The following is an 18,419-nucleotide window of genomic DNA, read 5'->3' on the forward strand; positions in this document are numbered from 1 at the left end:
CTAACAATGGACTGCGCCGTCGACGCAGTCAGTCTTCGGTTCTGACTTTGGCTCCGAATTCGACTCCGACTACGACTCCGACTCTCCCGACTCCCATTGGAATGAAATGATGACGGCGACGTGCAGCAGCAGAATGTATGTACATGTGCGAACGAGTGTGCAAGGCTGTGTGCGTGTGTGTGTATGCTTGGGTATTTCGGTCTTAACCCGCCTGTCTGTACCTTTACCTTTGCTTTATTGCGTTCTTTGTCTAGCACACACACTGGCTCTGCCACCGACTCTGACTTCCAAGCAACAGGAAGAACTCACGCACACAATGGGACACCTTTCCAATCACATCCATGAAATGGGCAAACAAACTCTGTTTCGGGTTTCGGCTGTGCTCTTCGCCTCTTTCTTCCATTCTTTTCACAGTTTTCTTTTGGAATTCTTTGGCGCTGGCTTGACTTGGTGTTCATTCATGCCCGAGCCCGTCCACCAATTTCCTTTTTAAGCTAACTAACCCGAGCTCTTCACGACATTTGCAATCGCGTACTTGGCCAGACCAGAACAACTAGCTTCAAATCAAACAAATATCGAACAAAAGTTTCCTAAATCTGTCCAAGGATTACTCAAGAAGAAGTCGCTTCTGCTTCTGCTTCTGCCTCTCTGTCTGTGTCCCTGTTTGTACGTGTACGTGTACGTGTGTCTCGTCTCCCTCACCTCACCTTCGCTTCGGGCGCGCACTGGAAGAGGAAACTGGAACTGGAATTGGTATTGGTATTGCTGTAGCTGTAGCTGGAGTTCTGGAAGCAGCAAGCCTCTTCTTCGTTCGCTTCTTCGCTTTCTTGGCGGACATTCGCGGCTGCGTGATATTGCCCGGATCACCCCAGCGATCAGTCGAAGACGAAGACTTGCAGTGAACGCGACGTGTACTAGTGTTAGCCTTCTCGAACGCGCGTCTTCCCACACATCCAATCGCTCTTGCATTCAGCTCGTTAGATCGTCGTCAGTTACAGCCAGATTGTACTCCGAACTCACTCTCTACCAGCCGCATACCAAGCAAAAGATGGCCAAAATCATTCTGTTCTGTGTGCTGAGCCTTTTGGCGTGCGCTGCAGGTTAGTAAAACTTCAATATTTCTATGGAATAAGTTTTTGAATTGTGTGTTTGACTTATACAAGTTTTTCGTTGGGAGTTTCCTTAAAAATGGTTAAATTTAGTGACTTTTCGGAATCCCTATTATAATTAATATCTGTTTAGATGTGCTTAAAAATCCTTGAAGACTTTACAATTTCTCCAAAGTTTCCCTGTTCCATTCATATTTTAATGTATTTCCGCCAGTTAAACAATTAACCAAACGCGTGGCTCTAAACAACTGCACAGAATGATGATACATAAAGCCAGGTGCTGGAAAAAAACGTGTAAGAACTAGATACTGGCCCGGACGAATGGATAATGTATTCCCATCATTATATCTGAATCAGAGTCTTCGGCCATTAAGTCTGTTCGTTGTTTTTGCATCAATTTTGTTCCTTCGTTCCGCTCTTTTCTCATCGATTACCTGCAAGCTAAATTGCACTGTTCCCGTTCCCGTTTGGGACCCCAGCAGCAGGAGCCGGAGCTCTTTTTATACCCGGTACTCGAAGAGTAAATAGGGTATATTGTATTTGTGCACATAACGGTTGTATGTAACGCACAGAAGGAAACGTTTCCGACCCCATAAAGTATATATATTCTTGATCAGCATCAATAGCCGAGTCTCTGTCTGTCTGTCTGTCTGTCCGTCTGTCCGTCTGTCCGTCTGTCCGTCTGTCCGTCTGTCCGTCTGTCCGTCCTGATGAGCGCCTAGTACTCAGAGACTATAAGAGCTAGAGCCACCAAATTTTGTATACAGACTTCTGTATGCTCACACTGTTACAAGTGTATTTCAAAAATGAGCCACGCCCCCTTCCGCCTCCGCAAAGGGCGAAAACCTCCCAAATCTACAATTTTGAAGATAGCAGAAAACTAAAAACGCCATTCCGTAGGGAATGACCATATCTATCAGATCACCAAATTGGGATACGATTGGATCATTATTATAGCTACAATGAAGAAATTAATTTGCAGTAGCCAAACCCACCCCGTCCCGCAGCATTAACACTCTGCTTCGCGCTGTTTATGGCCTGGCCCCTGACACGTCACTGCCTCTGCCTCTGCCGCTGCCTCTGCCGCTTCCTCTGCCGCTGACTCTGCCGCGACTCTGCAGTGTGTGTCTATAGGGGAGGGTGGCGAGCTAAAGGAGCGTGTTGGCGTGAGTAGTGTTGTTGATGTAGATGACAGATGAAGAAAAAATGTAAAATTTGACAAATAACCGCTAAGTTGCAGATGTAGTACTGAGTGCCGGGTATAAAAGTTGTGACGCGTAAGAAGCGTCTCACACGTCCCTTCTCGTTTTTAATATCAATTTCGTTCTGCTTATCCCAGTCTCCATGTCCATTATAATGATTTGCCTGCTAACTGGCCGGAGGGATGCTAGGTGCCAACAAATAACTAGACTTAGCATCGGGAGGCCTCGGCCAGGGGTATCCTCCAGCATCAGCATCAACATCAGCATCAAAGTCTGGGGCAAACACTAGCATTGACTTTGACTGCATCATTAGAGACGTGCTAGATTCGCGATCTATCTAGGAGTATCTATCGTTGGCCGAACGTAATTACCTTCCGAAATTATAGTGCTCGAAAATAGACGGCTGTGGGGGGGAAACTGAGCGAAATGCTGTCCAATTATTGGGTTACCCGATCCGCAGTGGTCCCGATTCCAGTCCTAGTCCCAGCCTCGATTCGAGTTCACGTTCAGAGTCAGAGTCAGAGTCAGAGTCAGTGTCAAATTAAATGCAATTGGATGGGGTTTGGATGGGAGAGAATATGAGAGGAGAGGGAGACTTCCTTCTCGTTATCTGCCTGGGAGATGCTGCTGGTTGTTGGTTGGTTTCTTTTACCTCGAACTCAATCCATTGGATCCGTTCCAAGCTAAGATTGCGATCAAGTTGGATTCATTTGGGGGAATTAATTCTCGAATTACGTTGGATCCCTCTTGGAGATTACAGTTGGAGGAATAAATTGGTCAATTAAAATGAAATTTGAGAATTTCCTCAGTGAGATTGGAATTCTTATTGGTTGACTCTTTTGAGAGATGGAAATCTCAACTGCTTAGATGCATAATAAATCCGCTCGACTGCTGTCACTCTTCACATTCTTCCCATTCATAAATCTTCCCTCGGATCGCTTGACGTTCTTCGTTCTTTTGGAGGGAAGAAGTCTTTTGACTTGGCTTCGTGTGTGTCTTGCATTTAAATCGCCGGAAATAATTTCGTATACAAACAGATAGACAGACGCACACATACATACGTGTATTGACGTGTGAGTGAGTGAACAAACATTGGAACCGAAGCCTGTCTATACCTTTAGCCATAGCCGTATGTTCCCTTGGCTATATCCAGCCACGACAAGTGCCATAAATAGGCAAGTGCCTGGAGGTGCCTTCAAAGTATTTGTGTTTACCTTTCGAGACGTTTTTAAAGGGCCAACACCACCACGAAGCACATACACACACATGCATGTATGTATTTTCAGATGACTGTTTAGCACGCTCTGAGCGGGCCAAGATCTTTTACCTGTTGGGCGCAGCCAGAAACCTTCACTGTCATCTTGCATTGTTCACTCTCCCCGCACACCCAGGAGCCAGAGAATGAAAGCAGAGCTCTTCTCGGGTCAGCGATTACATAAGAGTCTCTCCAGGTCTCTCTCTCTCTCTCTCTCTCTCTTCCACATCTTTTCATCGCTTTGGGCTGACCAGAGCAGACACCAGCCAGCAGCTAATTAATGTCATCAGCACCTTGATTCCCCATCGGATTTTGTGTGTAATTAGCTGCTAGAGGCACAACTTCGGGTCAGAGACCGCATAAATGCTCCTGGTCATCATCATCATTAATGTCATTATCATCATCATTACTATCATCATTACCATTGTCATCATGAGTCATGTGATTCATGTGTCCAAAGTTCTTCGCTTCGTTTGTTCTTCTTTTTATAGAGACAATTGCCGACTACTTTTGGAAATCCTATTTAATGATATTTGTCTTTGGCTTCGTTCTGTTTTTGTGGCTCTCTGGCTATTGCGCATGCGATGTCCGAAACTGAAACCGTTACCACAATTATTTCGGTTACGCGTTGCGATTTCATAGGTGTTGTTTCGGTATGCAGAGCGGCATCCCCGGATGAAGTTTGGCGTCTTTGGGGATTTTGGGGTTCGTTCACCTGCAGAAGCCTCAACTAATTGTTTTTTCGCTTCTGCTCTTCCGGGATTAGGTCAACGCATTACGACAATCCATTTGGATGGAGTCCAGTACTTCATTAGCCGGATGAATCCCTATTCGCCGGAGCTGAACTACTTCCTGGCCTACCAGTACTGCCGCTCCTTGGGCCTGCAGCTGGCCTCGTTCGAGACGAAGGAGAAGGCCGAATCGATGACCACGTACTTGAAGAATGCCGGCTACGGCAACTACGATTTCTGGACCTCCGGAAATCGCCTGGGCACGGGCATGTTCCTATGGATGAGCACCGGTTTACCGTTCAATGCCACCTTTGACTTCTTCGAGAACTCGGCGGACGCCATCCAGGCCGGCCTCCTCGATCCCGTCGATCACAACAGCAACACCTCGCCCCAGCGCACCGCCCGCGACAGGTAAGTACTGCAGGAAGATCAGTGGCCTCCCTGTCCGGCCCCAGTTTGTATCTCTCCTTACATCGCTCTCTCTGCTCTTCCCATTCCCATGCCATCTCGAACTATAGCAGCAGTGGCGCCGAGAAGGGATGCGTTATCCTGAAGCAGCCCACGCTCAAGTGGATGCCCGAGGACTGCTCCGCCGTCAAGGACTTCATTTGCGAGCAGACCCGCTGCTACTACTACAACTACGGCAGCATCCCGGTCTCGTCTGCGCAGGGGTAAGGACACTAGACCACGGCCAGCCACTAAGCGAAAAGAAAGGCGCGAATAAGATCAAGCCAGAAATTGAGTGAGGAGAAGAGAACAGAGAGTAACGAAAAGAAGAGAAGAGAGAAGTGGAAACAGTGAACCATATTCATAATGCAATAAACAAATTATTATACTATAATTAAAGTTAATTCATTCGCTATACGAACGGCCCACCAGCGGCAACTAAACAAATCTCCCTAATTAAGTAAAAATCGAGCACAAACACACACACACACACCACAGAACCACACACACATATTTATATAGATATGATCGCAAGGAAAACCTGATTGAATGAAAGTTAATTGAGTTGACCACAAACACACACACAAACACACGCACACACACACACAGACAGAACACTCACACACGCAGAGAGATCAAAAGATATTTGCCAAAAGAAAAACAAACAGAACAAAAACTGAAACTGAAATATAGGTGAGCTAAACCCCAAATCGTTACAAAAATCTACCATAACCACACACACACATGGGCGCGCAGGCACAGCTCACACAGATACGCAGCTTGTGTGCTTGTGTTTGTGTCTGTGTCTGTGCCTGCGTGTCAATCTATGCATACATCTAAAGACTAAAGCTAAAGACTAAAGACTAATGCGAAGCTCTTAGCTAACTTCTTACTAACGCCCCGTCCAAAAACAAAAACAGTTCGAGATTTGATCAAAATTCTTTGTAGACGCCAATGCGATAGCTGCGATAAATTAATGCAACCTGAACAGACTTTACACCAGAGATAAGGCAAGGAGTCGATGCATAAATTAACTCTAAATCTTGCTGCAATTTCTACAAATATTTCTCCAGTTTTAAACCCCTTTTGTTCCACATCAATCTCAAAATACTGTGCAGATTGCATTAACTTTACTCCAGTTCGTTTCCATATGAGCGCCAAAAGAATCTCGCATAAGTTCTGCATACAAAATGGAGATCTAAAATCTACTTCACGTAATAATTTGTTTGGTGGTTTGGGGCTTAGCTTCCTTATATGTAGAGATGTTCTCGCTCTCGTTGCTGCTGCTGCTGCTGCTGCTGTTGTTGCTGTTGCTGTTGTCGTTGTGGTTGTCATGATGATTTGTGTTCAACTAACTAACTTTAGCATAAGCAGCTTACAGCTCGAACTTTCGCACTAACCACGCCCACGCACACGCCCACTCCAACTGCCCTGCCCTGCCCCCCTTGAACGCCTCTGTCAAGCAGCAAAACTCAAATGGCAAACTGTTTTCGTTCTCATCTCTTCCCTCTCTGCGCTGTGCCACAGACGTCCCATCACCTCGACCACGCCCAGACCGCCTGCCGCACTGATGCATCTGCATGCCGCCACCACCACCACGCCCCTGCCCCTGCTCATGTCCACCACCGGAGGCCTGTACACGGCCGCCAAGGCCAAGTCGTCGCCAGCAATTGCCCATCGGCTGGCAGAGGAGGCCAGCTCGCCGTCGTTCCACTCCTTCAAGCTGAACCAAGATCGCTCGCTGACCGACAAGGATGCCATTGACGTGGAGGTGGATGACCAGGACGCAGACATGGACGCCGAGGAGCACGACGAGCACGAGCACGAGGTGGAGAGCGATGGCGATGTGGAGGGCGACGAGCACGATGGGGACAGCGACAACTTCAGCGAGCATGCCCGCGAGCTGGTCGGCGATGGAGAGGGCGATGACATCAAGGAGCATGTCTTCCCGCTGCACGACAACGAGCTGCACCACGAGATGCACTCCATTGAAGAGGTTCAGCAGCAGCTGCAGCACCACGATGAAGATGCCGCACCAGCACCCGCCGCCGCCGCCGCCGCCGCAGCCATCGCCGCCGCTGCCGAGGAGAGTGTCAGCGCTGAGCACGAGCCGGAGGCTGACGGAGACTCTGAGCCGGAAGCGGAGGCAGAAGCAGAAACCGACTCGGAGGCCGAATCCCAGGCACCTGGACAGGCCAGCGAGGCGCTGCCGAGCTCCACAGAGTCGCCGGCCGCCGCCGCCATCGAGGAGCGCATCAAGCAGATTGCCCAGGACTTCCAGAAGATGGCCAGCTCGCAGGAGATGCAGACCCCATCCAACGAGGAGAACTTGCCCAAGCAATCGCTCTCGCTGAACGACCTGATACGCACCCTGCGCCCCAACGAGCAGCAGATCATACCCCAAATCGACTCCGACTACTCGAACGCCATGCGGGTCCTGGGCAAGACCCTGGTGCCCCATAACTAGGCGTCCATCTCCCCCCCCAGCATCCATTAGCATCCACTAGCCTAAGTTGTGTGTGTTTGGGTCTGGGGCCTACATCGGGACTATCCCATCCACTGTGGGATTGGGTTCCACTGAGGAACGAGCATTTTCAAGTGCCGGCCGGATAACGTCCGAAAATGTCGCTTCTCTCTGCGGACCCATCCCCGCAGACCGGGGCAGTCCGTGGGCCCCTGTAGAAATTTTGCGATCCGCACTGATCATTCCACTAGCATATATCGAGCAACAAGAGATTAAAGGAGCTAAGACACTATTCTACTATATATAAATACGATTTATTGTATGCTTTAATTGTATGACAAAAAAAGGAAACTCTTGATTAAATAAAAGCTACCAAGTAAAATGAACAAACATTTGAAATATGGGGGGAATGTCTCGATGGGTTGGGCACTGGATTATTGTAATATCTATGCCAAGCAGATGAAATCTCTCACGTGATGGGATCTGAGTGCAACTGTGAAATGATAACGATCATCCAATCACTCCAATAAAACTGCTACGAGTGTCAGTAAACCTCTTAGAAGATGGTTCTAATCTGAGAGTGTGCTCCATCATCGTTGGATACTCTAGAGACAGATCCGCAGACAGCCGCTGCAGACTTGACTTGGCCATGAACAAATCAGAAAGAAGTCGCTGCGGGTTGTGGATTGGGGATGGGGGATTTATTTGGCTTAGTTGAAAAGAAGATGAAAGCCAATAATCGTAAATTAACTGCTAAGGCTCTAAAAAGTGAAGTGTGTGTGGGGTTTCCTTTATTGCAGCCCCAGGGGCAGTTGGGTCCGACCCTAGTCGAGCCCGAAAGAACAAACAAATTCGTTGGCAGGCTTACATCACTGGGTTTGGTCTTCCTCTGTCTGTCCAGCCGATGTCTGTGTCTGCATTCAAATCTGCAAATCATCTTTCTTAATTTAAAGAGGATTTCGAGACGGAGACGCATCACATCAAGTTTTATGTGTGTCGGTGTCGTTCAACAATTGGATGAAGATGGAGATGAAGCTGGAGTTGAGGCGGGCCGGCAGCGGCTGTGGACACAACACATTAACCAGAAGATCCCCAAAGGTACGAGAGTGTAAGCCTACCCCTGCCCCCTGCCCCCTGCCCACCTGCTGCTGCTGCTGCTGCTGCTGCTGCTGATCCATCGTCGTTGTCTTCATTCTTCGGCTCCACCTTCGCCCTGACGCAGACGAGAGTGACTTCGTTTGAAGTTCTGTTTTGTTGACTGATGTTGTTGCTGTTGTTGCTTCTTCTGGCCGTTCTGCTGGTTAATGAAAGAAGCACACACACACACACACACAGACACTGCATACTCGCATAAGGTAGATGCGGCAGTCGCGGAGCAGATGTGAAGACAACCTTGAAATGTATAGCAGAGTCCAACGAACGAATATAAAAATGAACAAAAAAAAGAAGAGGAACGTTCTGTGCTCTTTGTGCCTGCAGATCTCGAGGAGCATTCCTGGGGTAACAACAGTAAGTAACTGCTAACTGCTGGAAGATGAATCCCTGGAGATGAATCTGGCACTGCCGTGCCGGCAGTCTGCCTCCGTGATAACGAACGAAAGCAAAAGTGCGCTCATGTGGCGGGTTTTATTTATAGCTCCGCACAAAGTGCACCTGATCTCAGGCAAGATGATTCAGTTCAACACACGGAAGTGTGCGGAGGAATTGCCCAAAAAAAGAGAGAGAAAGTTCCGACTTTGCCGAATTATATAAAGGAATCGCCGAGGCTTCCAGAATCATTGCAAGCCACACAATTGCACTGACAGGACAACTCCCTCATTCCCTGAACAACATGAAAGTTACTCTGATCCTCACATTCCTGGCCTCCCTGGCACTCTCGCTGGCCCTGCCCCAGGTGGGACATGGCACCATCAATGGACCCAGTGGTGTAAGTATACACTTTGACCCTCAATAAATGTTCTCTAACCTCTCGGACATTTGTTCAGCGCTTTGCCATGACCCGAGGCTGGGCCCAGCCGCCAGTGGACCTGCAGAAGCCCGTCATTTTTCTGCCCGAGGCTACGCCCGTTCACGAAGAGCCCCAGGAATCGCGCTTCGTGCAGACACAACAACTCCTCATAGCCTAATTTACCGAGTTCCTCTAGCCCATAATTACTAGCATTAATAAATTGATTAAATGGTACACACAATTTCACGCCTGATCCTAATGAGCCAATGAATCCATAATCGAGCAAACCTGATCGAAATCCAACATGAATATGCATCGAATGGATTGTTGTGTTGACATAATTAAGGCAGGTCTACAGTGACGAAGGTGAAAACGGGTTTCCTCAGGGTAACTCCCCGCAAGGGAAACAAAATTAGAGTCGGGAGAGCTCGAGCTCTGGCTCGGGATCAGGCTAGAACCCGCTGGAGCTGTGCTTGCCGGCTACTGTTATTTCGAAACGAATGCGGCTTTAATTAACACCTGGTCAGACCCTCTCTGTCTCACCCCCACAAGCCCCCTTCTTAACGGGAGTGATATTAAATTTTAGTCTGACTTATTTTTGCATATTTTCGATACGAGTTTTGTCTTTAAGTAGTAGCTCATCTAATTGAATTTGCATGATAGCGCCAAATGCGCATCTAAGTGTCTCCAGATCGGAGCGTATAAAAGCCCAAAATTGGCACCATTGTCATACCATTTGTGTTGGTCGATCGCCCGATAAAGGTTGGTCGCATAACCGTTTCGTTAGCCTCTTCCTGGAATCAAACTGAAGCAAACATCAACTCGTTCCGTTTGACAAGTTTATTTCTGTCTCGGCTGCAAGTGCATTTTCGCATCCCTCTCGCTTTATCGGATTATCTTGTGTGCAGTAATGTTTAATTGCCTTGAACTTGACAACGAGTTTTCGAGAGAGATCTTCCGGTTTTTCCAGTGCCGCCAAAGTTACCCCATACCCATACTCCCTGCCCTGCCCTGCCCTGATACGTCCGTGTATAAACATCGTTTAAAATCAGCCTTATCTTGGCGATTAAGTGTGTTAATTAAAATCATGATTACGTTTTGGAAGCCGCATTCAAGTCAAAATCATTATGGCGATTGTAAAACAGCAGAGCGGAATAATAAAACCCATAAAAGTGACATTTAGGCCATAAATCGGAATAGAAAAGATCACAAATATTGATGGCAAACAAGTTTGAACTTAATTTTTCTGCTACTCTTTTTTTGTCGATTGTTTAATGAACGTGGAGGAGCTACCAAACCACTCCACAGTGAAAACAGTTCACATGGATACAATTATAGCCACTACTTGGTATATAATCAAGGCTTTTCGGTTGCTGTATAATCACGTATTGAGCTGGACTTGGGATCGTATGTAGGGAGGGGTGTGGGTAGCAAGGTGGACAAGTTTATTAGGCTTCAAATCTACACGTCTAATCGATTTGTGATGATAGAGAAGCTACATATAAGCTCTGACTAGCGATAGAACCCAAACATTTCTGCTGATTGAGCGAACGGGTAAGGTTGGGCAAATGCGACTGGGAATTACACGCCCGGGAGATGGTGACATAACTGATGTAGCTGATGATTAGCTAATAAATATCAAATGTAATCACACTTACATATGACAGCAGACAGCGCAGAGATCTTCTGTATTTCCCCCATCAAATGGATTGCCATACGATGAGTTAACTTTCATAAATCTTCTTCGCAGATCACAATGAAGTTTCTGTTGGTACTTCCGCTCTTTGCCGCCTTGGTTTCGGGCCAGTTTGGCGGCTTTGGAGGTGGCTTGGGTGGCAACCGCCTGGGTGGAGCCCTTTCGAATGCGGCCAACAGGGTGCAGCAGGGCATCTCCAACATTGCCAGTCAACTGCCCTCCCCACCAAAACTCTCGAATGTGCAGAACTTTGGCGATTTCTTGGTAAGTCATCCTCCAGGGTGAGAGAGCGAACTACTTGTATTGAGATTACTCTCTCCTACAGTCGCAATCCGGCAAGAATTATCTGTCTGCGGCAGACAAGGCGCTGCACGAGGGCGTCTTTGCTGCACGCAAGAACTTGGTGGATGCCGGCAACGATGCCTTTGCCAAGGGCACCTCCAGCTACCAGCTGGCCGTGAATGCCTTTGCGGATCTGACCAATTCGGAGTTCCTCTCGCAGCTCACTGGCCTCCGGAAATCATCGGCGGGAGAGTAAGTTCAGCAGCCACTCGAGTCTGCTATTCCTTCATTAATGTCATCATCCGAACACAGATCGAAGGCCATAGCCAATCGAAAGCTGGCCAATGTGCCTGCAGGAGCAGTCATTCCAGAGTCCTTCGATTGGCGCCAGAAGGGAGGCGTCACTTCGGTGAAGTACCAGGGCACATGTGGATCCTGCTGGGCCTTTGCCACCACCGGAGCCATTGAGGGCCATATCTTCCGAAAGACCGGCACCCTGCCCAACCTGTCCGAGCAGAATCTGGTCGACTGCGGCACTCTGGACTTTGGGCTGAGCGGCTGCGATGGCGGCTTCCAGGAGTACGCTCTGGCGTTCATCAACGAGCAGCAGAAGGGCGTGTCCAAGGCAGATGGCTATCCGTACGTGGACAACAAGGACACGTGCAAGTACAGCAAAGCCCAGTCGGGTGCACAGATCACTGGCTTCGCCACCATTCCGCCCAAGGACGAGACTCTCATGAAGAAGGTGATCGCCACTCTGGGTCCTCTGGCCTGCTCCCTGAACGGCCTGGAGAGCCTGTTGCTGTACAAGAGCGGCATCTACGCCGATGAAAAGTGCAACGAGGATGAGCCCAATCACTCCGTTCTGGTTGTGGGCTATGGCTCGGAGAAGGGAAAAGATTACTGGATCGTCAAGAACTCGTGGGACAAGGTCTGGGGCGAGGAGGGCTACTTCCGCCTGCCACGCGGCAATAACTTCTGCGGCATTGCCCTAGAGTGCACCTACCCCATAGTTTAGTTAATCTACAATTAGTTCCAGCCTGTAAAAAGATGAATAAAGACAATTTATGCACATTTACGAACTGAATTCCATATAATTTATCTAACGGTACAACTGCAGGCGGGGCTTAGTTAGGCCGAGGCGTTTGGGTAGGGAGGTGATACTATCCACATCTTTTTGGCAGAGATATACATAGCTCCTCTCTAAGCACTTTTCAAGAGTGCCACACTTTTACAGATGTTTTTATACGATTTGATTTTGTGCGCTTAATTCAAAATGTTATCGATAAAGTAGTTCATGTAACTACCAGCAGATGGCGCACGTGGCTCTGGAGAATAATCGCTAGAGCTGTGCCAATGTGAACGTGATATTTTGACCACGAAATTGAGTTCTTTGTCAGATGTAATATATTTACGGTATATCAGTATTCAAACTCCTAACGCAAGTTTTTCAAATAAACAAGTATATCAAATGCTGCGAAAAGAGAGCCCTTTTTGGTTTTGAACTTAATTTGGAAATATTCCAAGAAAAGGAAGTCGTGAAAACTTCCCACTATTGTCGAGAATTTATTGATAAATCGAATAAAATTAGAGTTTTAGCGGGGAGACTCCTAACTAGCTAGTAATACTAAATAGAACATGAAAATCGAGGATAATAATTTAAGATTCACGGTATATTTACAGTATATTTGGAAAATGCAAGGGTATATTTCGGTATATTTCCGAGGGTGTGTCGGTATATTTGATTGATAATTCCGTGGTCACACTGATCCGTACATTGACAACAATAACAAAAGTAAATTGAAAATTAAATCAATTGGCAAAAATTTAACGATATTAGGAGTGACAGAGGAGAGTTCATGCGCAAATCAAGGGAACTGCCATGAGAAATGGCGACTGTGCGTCAACTGGAAGGCCAACGAGCAGCATTTTTCCTGCAGGTGTGTATTTTTTGTCTGAGACAGAATTCTGCATTTTGGACAGCGGGACCAGCACAGCCCACTTTTGAGAAAGTGGGCGTTGTCACCCTCTTGCAAATCCGTCCTGTGTCCCATGTGTTTAGTACTCTCGTTTTTATCCCAATGTGTATCCTAATCTCTTGGCCTTCCTTCTTCCAGAAATGTTCTCGATAGTGCATGTGCATAGACTTTAATCCAAAGAGCCCCCAACCCCGCAGGGTCATTTCGCATTTTACCAACCAACCAACCGACACGCGCGCGCCTCCTAATTGTCTACACCCTCCCAGCCCCGACTAACGACTAAACTAACCGCCATGGACGAAGACATAATGAATGCTGTAGAATCTCTTTTCGGTAAGGATGTGAAGATTGTGGACTGCGAGACCTCGTCCTCCGTGCAGCAGGAGGAGGTGCTGCTGATCAACGGTGTGCCCGTCAAGTTAGATGGCATCCCTGCGGACGATGCGCGGGCCATCAAGGCCGCTCTTCTCGATGGTCAAATGCCGTCAGTGGAGCATCTGAATCAGCTGCTGTTCCGCGCTGGATTGGCTCAGCAGCCCATCGAGGTGGAAACGTCGCTGACAGTCAAGTCTTCCCTAACGACCACCGAGGAGGTGCTGGTCTCTCGCAACGGACAGATCCTGGATGAGCGCACCGTGGAGACCAAGGAGCACTTCAATCATCAGTCCCATCAGAAGGAAATCTGGCAGCCAATCAAGCAGCACTCGGCGCTGGCTCGAGCCACACCCGAAAACGCACTCAAATATGGAATGAACTCGAATTCCACGCTGGCCTCGCAGGCCACCGACTCGGACGAGCGTCCGGTCAATCCGCTGGGTCGTCAGCTGAATGAAACCTTCTCGAATGCTTCCCTTATGTCCTCCAGCTCGGCCATAACCGGCTCGGATCAGGTGATTGGCTCCGTTTCATCCACCACAGTTGGCGACAAGAGCTCGAATATAAGCAGCTGCGACTCTGGCCATGACGGCCTCTTTCACAGCGTCTCCATGAGTGCACCCTGGTCGCATGCCCGCGACACTCTGACAGACTCCATGTACTGTGACATTCCCAGCTCGGCATCCGAGGCAGATGCTGTCTCCATACTCGTAAGTTCACAGCCGCACACACATTCGTTTATGCTTTTCTAATCCGCTGCCTTGCAGAACACCCATCTGCAAATCACAGAGCCATGCGACGTAGTAGCCGTTGATTGCCAAACACCGCCAGCTTACGCCAAAGATATGCCCAAGTCCGGCAGCCTGGACTCGCTGGTTGGCCTGCTGACCAGCAGCCAGAACAAAGAAATTGAGTTCACATTTCTGGTTTGTGGCCGTCTGTTCCTGCCGCCTCAAGAGCTGCTTTCGCGCCTCGTCGACAAGTGCCAAGGCACACAGGAGACGCTGCTCAGGCTGCTGAAGCACTGGCTAAACATTTGTCCCAACGACTTTCGCAACGAAGCTCTGCTTCAGGAGTTGGAAAAGCACCGAAAAGACGTGGCATTGGCCGACTTCCTAGACGACATCTCTCAGTCACAGCAGCAGCGGGAGGCTAGGGGACGCGCACAACTTCAGTATCTGCTGGCCAAGCAATCTTCGGGCAGTTCCCTGGGACGACAAAGCAGTATTAAGTCATTGAAACGTTTCGCCGCCAACGTCTACAAGACGGACAATGTGCTCAACAATTGCAGCAACCCCTTCGAATTGTCCCACCAACTGTATGCCATCGAGTATGCCTATGTGTCGCAAATACGTCTGGAGGAGTTTGTCGAGATGCTTGCCCAGGGCGAACTCAAGTTGTGCATGTCGCAGACCAAGGCAGGCACCTTGGGCTCGAATTGCATCAGCCGCGTGACCATCGCCAGCTATGTGCAGTGGTTTAATCAGTTGAGCTATCTGACAGCCACGGAAATACTAAAGGTGAGCCACAAAGGTGACATCATGCTGTCGACAGTGAACCAATTGCAATTTATTTTGTATCCAACAGATTGGCAAGAAGTCCCATCGTGCCCAAATGATTGACTTCTGGGTGGAGACCGCGCTGGAGTGCTTCAACACGGGCAACTTCAACAGCCTGATGGCCATTCTGACGGCCCTCAACTTGACCGCCATAGCACGTCTCAAGAAAACTGTAAGTTCCTTTATGTCTGGTACTTTTTCAAACTAAATACTAATGCAAAAATCAATGTTTCAGTGGGCCAAAGTGCAGACGACTAAATTCGAGGGACTGGAACATCAAATGGATCCCAGCTCGAACTTCCTCAACTACCGATCGACCATGAAGGCAGCCGTCTGGCGCTCGGAGCGTGAGACGGCCAACAAAATCGAGCGTGCCATCATACCGTTCTTCTCGCTGTTCCTCAAGGACCTCTATGCCATAAACGAAAGCCACGAAACAAAGTGAGTAAAACCTGCGGATGACCACTGAAGTGAGAATAAATAATATATTATAATTGTTTAAATACAGACTGGCCGACGGAAACATTAACTTTGAGAAGTGCCGACTCTTTGGCACCCAATTGAGCAACTTTTTCAAGTGGCAACGGCTGGAGTGTCCCTACGAGCAGGTGGCCAGTGTGGTGGCCTACTTGCAGAAGGCGGAAGCCCTCTCGGAGAATCTGCTGATGAAGGCCTCCTACGAATGCGAGCCGCCGGACAACGCCGATGAGAAGGATCATTACAAAACGCTGAAATCTACAAAGAAATCAAACACCTAATCATTAACGACAATGCATTGGCCTCGCGCAGCCAGCTTTTTGTTGGCACGTCACGTTGCGCATCAAGAGAAACCGTAACAATAATACTTTAACACAGCAATAGTAGTGGTTAATCTGTACTTAAGCTTCAGCGATGGTATACATAAATGGCAATTGATTTATATATGTATACAGTGATGGGCATTTAATTAGAAACACCAAAAATATTTGCATACAAATTACTAAAGTAACCTTTTAAATGTTGCATTTTAGCAGTTAAAATAAACAAAAATACAGACTATAAAACCTCTTACTCATCCTGTTCGGATTACTCTTCAACGAATGGTGGCAAACTTCTGGAAATCCACAGTTCCGAACTTGCCGAACAGCTCCAGGGGATAGTGTTTGCCCTCGACGGGGGCATGGATGCGAATCTGACGCATATGGGTGTCCCGGCCGTTCTGATGATTCGAAATTACTGCGATTTGCAGCATGAATGTGCGTATGGACTTCACATTGCCGTCCTTGATGGGCACTTGCACCCAGCCGGTGGGCTCTGCAAGATCCATTACTTGCAACTCCTGCAGATCGTTGAAGTTGGTGCCCGATCGTATGGAGATGCGCGAGGGTGTGTAGCTCTCGTCCAGCTTGTAGTCGGTGTAGATGTAGATCTGGCTGATGTTTGTCCGCTTGTGGAATTGTATGTTTACCAGGTGCGGTAATTGCCCATCTGACTGCCAGTATGTGTCCATGATGTTGTCCCGCAGCCGCTCCACCCCGAATCCTAAATACCAAACATTACAGTGGGATGCAACTCAGGATAACCGGAGATACGCTTACCCGGCTTACAGGAAGACAGACTCCAGACAGCTTGGGCGCCAACCTCCCGGACAAAGCCAAGTCGTTCCTCGGCCTGCGGGTCCTCATCGCTAGTTGCGGGTGGATTGATAGTTATGTCCTCCTCCATTGAGGATGTCATGACGAGCGCAGCTATCTTAAAGTCTGTGTTTTATCCCTGTTTCCTAATTTACTTTTCTTTAATATGATTTTTGTCTTGCATTCTACTGATACTTTCCAGCACTGCTTTGCGGCGCAGTCAGCTGTGACAAACAAACGCTGCGTACGTTTTCCAGCACTAATCATCGCACATGTGCGGCCATTGAATAAATAAAAAGAAAAGAACCAAACGAAATGGTGCGTAAACTTAAATTTCACGAGCAGAAACTGCTCAAGAAGGTTGACTTTATTACCTGGAAAGTCGACAATAGCGGCAAGGAGAACAAGATCCTGCGGCGCTATCACATACAAAAGCGCGAAGACTATACAAAGTGAGTTCCCCCAGCATAGCTGCGCCTCAGCTTTGGATAAATTGTGTGTCCATTTGCAGGTACAATAAACTATCAAGGGAAATTCGGGAACTGGCCGAGAAAATAGCCAAGCTAGATGCCACACATCCATTCAAGGCCGAGTCAACTACAATGCTGTTGAACAAGCTGCATGCCATGGGCGTATCCAACGATCTGCTAACCCTGGAGACAGCGGCCAAGACGTCGGCCAGTCACTTTTGCCGTCGCCGCCTGCCCGTCATCATGGTAAAGCGTAAGTGCAAGCCATTAAGATCCATTCTTTTCTTCTCTTAAGATTTTTATGATTGCAGTGCGAATGTCCGAGAACCTGAAAAACGCCACAGACCTCATTGAGCATGGCCATGTGCGTGTGGGCCCAGAAATGGTCAAGGATCCTGCCTTCCTTGTCTCCAAAAATCTGGAAGATTTTGTTACATGGGTGGACGGCTCCAAGATCAAAGAGCACGTGCTGCGCTATAATGATATGCGGGATGATTTCCAAATGTAAAAGTTCCGTGGAATTTACCTTTAAGATGGATAATAAATAATTTAAAATTGTAAGCCAAATTTTAACACCAATGGCCTTTTGTTAAATAATCATTTTCAATAACTTTATTACATTTCATATAATAATGTTTAGATCTCATTAATATTATTCATTAATATGGAGCCCAATCACGCCAAGGGCGTAACTGCGCGCATACCCACGCATTCATATACACTCGCCTCATTCGGACAGAATCAGAATCGTTCCCGTAATGGCGGTTCAAGGTTGAGTTTGTTATTCGCCCACCTATTAGTTTCGACCGCCTCTCTTATAGTTTTCAATTACAAAAACAGGGGCTTGGCTACGAAATATTAATATCATTTAAAATCAAGAGTTTACAGCAGAGGGCCCTCCATAAACTATAATACGGGGCTTGCGTTGACCATCATCGATCGGTGCATTTGTAAAACAGGGTGAGTGTGGGGTTAGGGACTAGGGTGAAGGTGAACGGTTGAGCGGTCTAAAAGGTGCTGATCGGATGCGATTTTACAGAGTTAAAATCAAGTGGGTGAAGTCGATGGCAGTTGCCGAAGTCAATTCCCTGGCTGGTGCCGCAGTCGAGGAGAACAGAGGTTATGGTTACTAACCCCAAATAAAAGAGAAAAATGCGTGTGCAGATCGACTAACTTAAAGAGCTCTTCAAATGCATTGCACGGGCCGCTTTTGCTCAGCTTTAGAGTCGGACTGTCCCGCTCACTGACTGCGCACGAATCTGACTGCGGGGAAATCTGAGGCGACAATT

General features: G+C 47.9%; 6 protein-coding genes across 11 annotated transcripts; 5 read left to right on the forward strand and 1 right to left on the reverse strand.

Annotated features, from left to right (window-relative positions):
* Positions 1 to 531: 531 nt before the first annotated feature.
* On the forward strand, positions 532 to 7,522 carry LOC117891163 (serine-aspartate repeat-containing protein I). Of its 4 annotated transcripts, none has more exons than XM_034796480.1 (4): positions 537 to 1,100; positions 4,333 to 4,708; positions 4,819 to 4,968; positions 6,272 to 7,522. In XM_034796480.1, the coding sequence occupies exons 1-4, from the start codon at positions 1,049 to 1,051 to the stop codon at positions 7,209 to 7,211; spliced, it is 1,518 nt and encodes a 505-aa protein (XP_034652371.1). In that variant the 5' UTR covers positions 537 to 1,048; the 3' UTR covers positions 7,212 to 7,522. The 4 variants fall into 4 exon arrangements, with proteins under 4 accessions (XP_034652373.1, XP_034652371.1, XP_034652370.1 ...); XM_034796479.1 differs by having other exon boundaries at positions 539 to 1,100; positions 4,816 to 4,968; XM_034796482.1 differs by lacking the exon at positions 6,272 to 7,522 and having other exon boundaries at positions 532 to 1,100; positions 4,819 to 5,138.
* Positions 7,523 to 8,976: 1,454 nt separating this feature from the next.
* Positions 8,977 to 9,415, forward strand: LOC117891168. The gene is made up of 2 exons (XM_034796491.1): positions 8,977 to 9,135; positions 9,194 to 9,415. The coding sequence occupies exons 1-2, from the start codon at positions 9,040 to 9,042 to the stop codon at positions 9,332 to 9,334; spliced, it is 237 nt and encodes a 78-aa protein (XP_034652382.1). The 5' UTR covers positions 8,977 to 9,039; the 3' UTR covers positions 9,335 to 9,415.
* Positions 9,416 to 9,894: 479 nt separating this feature from the next.
* Positions 9,895 to 12,200, forward strand: LOC117891164 (cathepsin L1). Of its 3 annotated transcripts, none has more exons than XM_034796484.1 (4): positions 9,895 to 9,918; positions 10,907 to 11,116; positions 11,178 to 11,386; positions 11,447 to 12,200. In XM_034796484.1, exons 2-4 carry the CDS (start codon positions 10,913 to 10,915, stop codon positions 12,150 to 12,152), a joined length of 1,119 nt encoding a protein of 372 aa, XP_034652375.1. In that variant the 5' UTR covers positions 9,895 to 9,918; positions 10,907 to 10,912; the 3' UTR covers positions 12,153 to 12,200. The 3 variants fall into 3 exon arrangements, with proteins under 3 accessions (XP_034652375.1, XP_034652376.1, XP_034652377.1); XM_034796485.1 differs by lacking the exon at positions 9,895 to 9,918 and adding an exon at positions 10,687 to 10,710; XM_034796486.1 differs by lacking the exon at positions 9,895 to 9,918 and adding an exon at positions 10,711 to 10,715.
* A 689-nt stretch (positions 12,201 to 12,889) lies between these two features.
* LOC117891161 (ras-GEF domain-containing family member 1B-B) lies at positions 12,890 to 16,080 on the forward strand. Its single transcript, XM_034796469.1, has 6 exons — positions 12,890 to 13,074; positions 13,252 to 14,198; positions 14,256 to 15,008; positions 15,076 to 15,219; positions 15,283 to 15,488; positions 15,556 to 16,080. Exons 2-6 carry the CDS (start codon positions 13,407 to 13,409, stop codon positions 15,803 to 15,805), a joined length of 2,145 nt encoding a protein of 714 aa, XP_034652360.1. The 5' UTR covers positions 12,890 to 13,074; positions 13,252 to 13,406; the 3' UTR covers positions 15,806 to 16,080.
* On the reverse strand, positions 15,975 to 16,866 carry LOC117891166 (anaphase-promoting complex subunit 10). Its single transcript, XM_034796489.1, has 2 exons — positions 16,625 to 16,866; positions 15,975 to 16,568 (listed from the first exon to the last, which is right to left on the reverse strand). Exons 1-2 carry the CDS (start codon positions 16,761 to 16,763, stop codon positions 16,120 to 16,122), a joined length of 588 nt encoding a protein of 195 aa, XP_034652380.1. The 5' UTR covers positions 16,764 to 16,866; the 3' UTR covers positions 15,975 to 16,119.
* A 48-nt stretch (positions 16,867 to 16,914) lies between these two features.
* LOC117891167 (U3 small nucleolar ribonucleoprotein protein IMP3) lies at positions 16,915 to 17,672 on the forward strand. The gene is made up of 3 exons (XM_034796490.1): positions 16,915 to 17,112; positions 17,172 to 17,383; positions 17,442 to 17,672. Exons 1-3 carry the CDS (start codon positions 16,976 to 16,978, stop codon positions 17,636 to 17,638), a joined length of 546 nt encoding a protein of 181 aa, XP_034652381.1. The 5' UTR covers positions 16,915 to 16,975; the 3' UTR covers positions 17,639 to 17,672.
* The last annotated feature ends 747 nt before the right edge of the window (positions 17,673 to 18,419 follow it).

This window comes from Drosophila subobscura, chromosome E (genome assembly GCF_008121235.1).
Source record: "Drosophila subobscura isolate 14011-0131.10 chromosome E, UCBerk_Dsub_1.0, whole genome shotgun sequence".
Taxonomy (NCBI): Eukaryota; Metazoa; Arthropoda; class Insecta; order Diptera; family Drosophilidae; genus Drosophila; species Drosophila subobscura.

What these genes read in the sequence shown, in the direction of transcription:
- LOC117891163 (XM_034796479.1), top strand. Translation starts at nt 1,049, where the DNA reads ATGGCCAAAATCATTCTGTTCTGTGTGCTGAGCCTTTTGGCGTGCGCT. An exon ending in CAGCGCACCGCCCGCGACAG is followed by an intron (nt 4,709 to 4,815) that starts GTAAGTACTGCA and finishes CTCGAACTATAG; the next exon opens with CAGCAGTGGCGCCGAGAAGG. An exon ending in CCGGTCTCGTCTGCGCAGGG is followed by an intron (nt 4,969 to 6,271) that starts GTAAGGACACTA and finishes GCTGTGCCACAG; the next exon opens with ACGTCCCATCACCTCGACCA.
- LOC117891168 (XM_034796491.1), top strand. Translation starts at nt 9,040, where the DNA reads ATGAAAGTTACTCTGATCCTCACATTCCTGGCCTCCCTGGCACTCTCG. An exon ending in CCATCAATGGACCCAGTGGT is followed by an intron (nt 9,136 to 9,193) that starts GTAAGTATACAC and finishes ACATTTGTTCAG; the next exon opens with CGCTTTGCCATGACCCGAGG.
- LOC117891164 (XM_034796484.1), top strand. Translation starts at nt 10,913, where the DNA reads ATGAAGTTTCTGTTGGTACTTCCGCTCTTTGCCGCCTTGGTTTCGGGC. An exon ending in AGAACTTTGGCGATTTCTTG is followed by an intron (nt 11,117 to 11,177) that starts GTAAGTCATCCT and finishes TCTCTCCTACAG; the next exon opens with TCGCAATCCGGCAAGAATTA. An exon ending in CGGAAATCATCGGCGGGAGA is followed by an intron (nt 11,387 to 11,446) that starts GTAAGTTCAGCA and finishes ATCCGAACACAG; the next exon opens with ATCGAAGGCCATAGCCAATC.
- LOC117891161 (XM_034796469.1), top strand. Translation starts at nt 13,407, where the DNA reads ATGGACGAAGACATAATGAATGCTGTAGAATCTCTTTTCGGTAAGGAT. An exon ending in TAGCACGTCTCAAGAAAACT is followed by an intron (nt 15,220 to 15,282) that starts GTAAGTTCCTTT and finishes TCAATGTTTCAG; the next exon opens with TGGGCCAAAGTGCAGACGAC. An exon ending in AACGAAAGCCACGAAACAAA is followed by an intron (nt 15,489 to 15,555) that starts GTGAGTAAAACC and finishes GTTTAAATACAG; the next exon opens with ACTGGCCGACGGAAACATTA.
- LOC117891166 (XM_034796489.1), bottom strand. Translation starts at nt 16,763, where the DNA reads ATGACATCCTCAATGGAGGAGGACATAACTATCAATCCACCCGCAACT. An exon ending in TCTGTCTTCCTGTAAGCCGG is followed by an intron (nt 16,569 to 16,624) that starts GTAAGCGTATCT and finishes TTTGGTATTTAG; the next exon opens with GATTCGGGGTGGAGCGGCTG.
- LOC117891167 (XM_034796490.1), top strand. Translation starts at nt 16,976, where the DNA reads ATGGTGCGTAAACTTAAATTTCACGAGCAGAAACTGCTCAAGAAGGTT. An exon ending in AAGCGCGAAGACTATACAAA is followed by an intron (nt 17,113 to 17,171) that starts GTGAGTTCCCCC and finishes GTCCATTTGCAG; the next exon opens with GTACAATAAACTATCAAGGG. An exon ending in GCCCGTCATCATGGTAAAGC is followed by an intron (nt 17,384 to 17,441) that starts GTAAGTGCAAGC and finishes TTATGATTGCAG; the next exon opens with TGCGAATGTCCGAGAACCTG.